This window comes from Centruroides sculpturatus, unplaced genomic scaffold (genome assembly GCF_000671375.1).
Source record: "Centruroides sculpturatus isolate CEXI.00-Female unplaced genomic scaffold, Cexi_2.0 scaffold1, whole genome shotgun sequence".
Lineage (NCBI taxonomy): Eukaryota > Metazoa > Arthropoda > Arachnida > Scorpiones > Buthidae > Centruroides > Centruroides sculpturatus.
Window position 1 is genome coordinate 1,066,741 of NW_019384326.1, and position 3,372 is coordinate 1,070,112.

At 27.0% G+C, this 3,372-nt stretch overlaps 1 protein-coding gene across 1 annotated transcript; it reads right to left on the reverse strand.

Annotated features, from left to right (window-relative positions):
- Nucleotides 1–1,707: 1,707 nt before the first annotated feature.
- On the reverse strand, nucleotides 1,708–3,087 carry LOC111627757 (vesicle-associated membrane protein-associated protein B-like). Its single transcript, XM_023371389.1, has 2 exons — nucleotides 2,420–3,087; nucleotides 1,708–2,343 (listed from the first exon to the last, which is right to left on the reverse strand). Exons 1-2 carry the CDS (start codon nucleotides 2,996–2,998, stop codon nucleotides 2,176–2,178), a joined length of 747 nt encoding a protein of 248 aa, XP_023227157.1. The 5' UTR covers nucleotides 2,999–3,087; the 3' UTR covers nucleotides 1,708–2,175.
- Between the last annotated feature and the right edge of the window lie 285 nt (nucleotides 3,088–3,372).

The window sequence follows — 3,372 nt, forward strand, 5'->3', positions numbered from 1 at the left end:
AGTTTTTACAATACTGTTACGTAATAAACGTAATAATTCTTTAAATAGTGTACATTTTAATGATATTATTACGTAAAAATACGTAACAATACCAGATAAACTGTTAATTGCAAAGAACGATGAATTTATATTTTATAAGAAATTAGCATATTTACAGCATTATTACGTAACAATCGAGCTTTAGAATTTATGCAAATGTCTTTTTTTTAAAAAAAAATTCAGTTACTACAATTTAATAAATTAAATTTACAATTTTTTACATTTCTTTTTATTCTGTTTGTTAAGGATTATATTAATTATTTTAAAAAAATTATTTACATTATTAAAAACTTAATTTTTAAATATAAAATACAAGAAAAATCTTAAACTATTTACCTTAAAATTAGCCGTAAATTATAAGTAAAAATTTCATTTTTAATTAAAAATTTCATGCGAAAGATCCTAGTTAAAAAGAAATGTAAGGGGAATGAATTTTTAAAATGTATAGTTTTAATTAACCGTATTTATTTGAAGGGAGGAGGAGGAAAAGGATGGGGGAAATGGTATATTTGCAGTGTGTTTAAACAACTAAACAAAACCAAATTAAATTCTGGACATCATAAAAATCCAAAATAATAGAAATTCTTGAAAAGAATCGTGTGATAAGAACAAAAACGATTCTTTCATTATGTTATATCAAACTTCTTTAAGATGAAATTGCTGGATTTACTTATACTTTTACTTCTTTTCGAACACAGAAGGTAATTATTGAGTTCAATAAAAGTCATTTTATGGCTAGAAAATGAAAGAACAGCAAAGGTGAGTATTAAAGAAAGTTCAAACGAGTTTAGTCTCTCACTTTTAATCTCAATTAAGCATCTATTTTCCCTATTAGATGGCTTATATACCTTTTTTTTTTTCTTTCTTTGCATCGTATAAAATTTATTAAAATTATCCTTATTTCTATATTTCATCAGATTTATAAATAAATTATTAAACTTTCTACTGTTCTACAATGTAATGATAAATTTATATTATGTTTAAATTATACTAAAATTTGCTGGTTTAATGTATATAAAATTAAATTAAATCTATAATATAATTTTATATCAATTAAGAGATATTGTAGCAACTTAAAAAAATTTTTTTGGAGTTATTTTATTTAAAAAATATATGCTTATTTGATTTTACAAAATTATATTTTGTATGTGTTAATTGAAATGTAAATCAAATTTTAATTTAATTTTATTATCAATACAGTAAAAATTATTCTTTTATCTTCTGTGGAAATTTTTCTCAAATTTGCTTTTTCAGTGCCAAAGTTATGCTTTAACAATAACATTAGAAATTAATTCACTTTTCTTACCACATATTTGCAACTATACAATTTTTTTTTTTAGACTCCCTCTCTGCTCTGTTGATCTGTTTATTTTCCTCACATATATATAAAATATTTGCACAAAACACAGGAATCAAAACACTTCAATTTCCTTCAACTGTTCACACATCAACATTCTACATATTGTCTTCAAAACATTTTTAACATAATTTTTCTTAAAAAATACAAAATATCTTATTCAAACTTCAAATTCCTAGAAAGTTCAAACATCAACACTTATCAATAAGAGCTTTGGGGATTGGTCATGTTGCACTGTTTTATGTCAAATGTTTAGGAATCTTTCATAATACATTCTAATTGAACAATTTGGGAGAAAATTCATTTATGTGAAACATGCCTAAATGCATACACAAACTTCAATACCAACACTCTAGATAATAAAAACTTAAATCAAGTGACACAAACTATCTAGCAACTTTGACCAGCATCATCATGTATATATACTATGTTTATGCATTTTCTTTTAATCACAAAGTTATTTGATATATGACAAAACCAATGTTACAAATAACTTTTAGGTGAAAAAATTAATGACTTAAGAAAAAACAATTACAAAGGTATCATCACTGCTCTCCTATGTACACAATGTACATAGATGTAGGAAAAATTTTCCCCATATCCACAAAGTAATCAAAGCCTGAATAATTGAATTTCAAAGTATTATTTGCTGATTCTAACTTGTCTCAAACTTCAGGCTTAAACAGCCAGGATCTGACAGTAAGTAATGGAGGCAGACTCTAATTGAGACCAACAGAGTGGGAGGGGTAACAGGAAAAGGATAATAAAGTTGGGAATGCCTACAGAAAGTATTTAGCAAACATGTAGCCAAGAAAGAAAGCAAAAATAACAATAACCAGATATAACCATGATAATTGAGGCTTTTGAGCCATCTGTATTTGGGTTTCTCTTTGAGAAAGATTTTGCTGTTCAGCATTTCTAGATATTCTCAACCTCAGTCCTTCTTCCTAAAGTTTGGATAATTTTATTATATAATAAATGTAATAATTTACACAAAGTTGAATTAATTATATAAAATTTTACCTTCAATTGTGAATTTTCTTGTTTTAATTGGGCAATATCTTCTTTTAGTCGTTTGTTTTCTTCAGCAGCCCTTCTTAAGTCGACTTCAAAGTTAGCAGAAGTCTTGGGTGATGATTTTGCTGGTTCATTTGCTACCTTAGCTGTGGCTGGTTTCTCTTCCCTTTGTGTTTGAGAACTATCCAGATTGTTCTCTGCTGTAGTTTCTGGAATAAATACACAGCGTAATTTTGAGTCCATTAGAGATTCGGGATTAGCATCTCGCCACAATGTTTCTTGATTAATATCACCTTCTGGAGCAAACATTGTCTGAACCATAAACTTGTGCCTATTCTTTTCATTAGGATCATACTCAAATGGTTGAAGCATTACAGCAACATTTACAGCTTGTCTCGGTTCTATTATTCCACTATTAGGACGTACGCAATAACGTTTAGGTGCTGTAGTTTTCACTTTAAAACAAACTCTGCGTTCTGTAGGATTAGTCAACTTCAAATTTGATGTAACTACATCGGTAAATGGACCTCTAAAATGAAGCTCCGTTTGAGGTTCTAGGTACAAGACCTGCTCTTGTTTAGCCATTGTTAAATTTAAGATCACAGTATATAAAAACTGTCTGTCTAATTCAGTCAATTATGATCTACAATATTCGCTCACAGAGACTATCAACCAACCCCCATTAGAAATTAATATTGCTTGTTTCAACAATACAGTACATTCAAGGTGAATTGTTTATTTCAGTAATAAACTCAAAGAAAATTGTTTATTTCAATAAAAGATTCAAAGAAAAATAATTGTTTATTTCAATAAAAAATGCAAAGGAAAATTGTTTATTTTAACAATAGATGAAAAGGAAAATTGTTTATTTCAATAAAAGATTCAAAGGAATATAATTGTTTATTTCAAACAATTTTCCTTTGCATCTATTGTTATTTCAATAAAAGATTCAAAGGAAA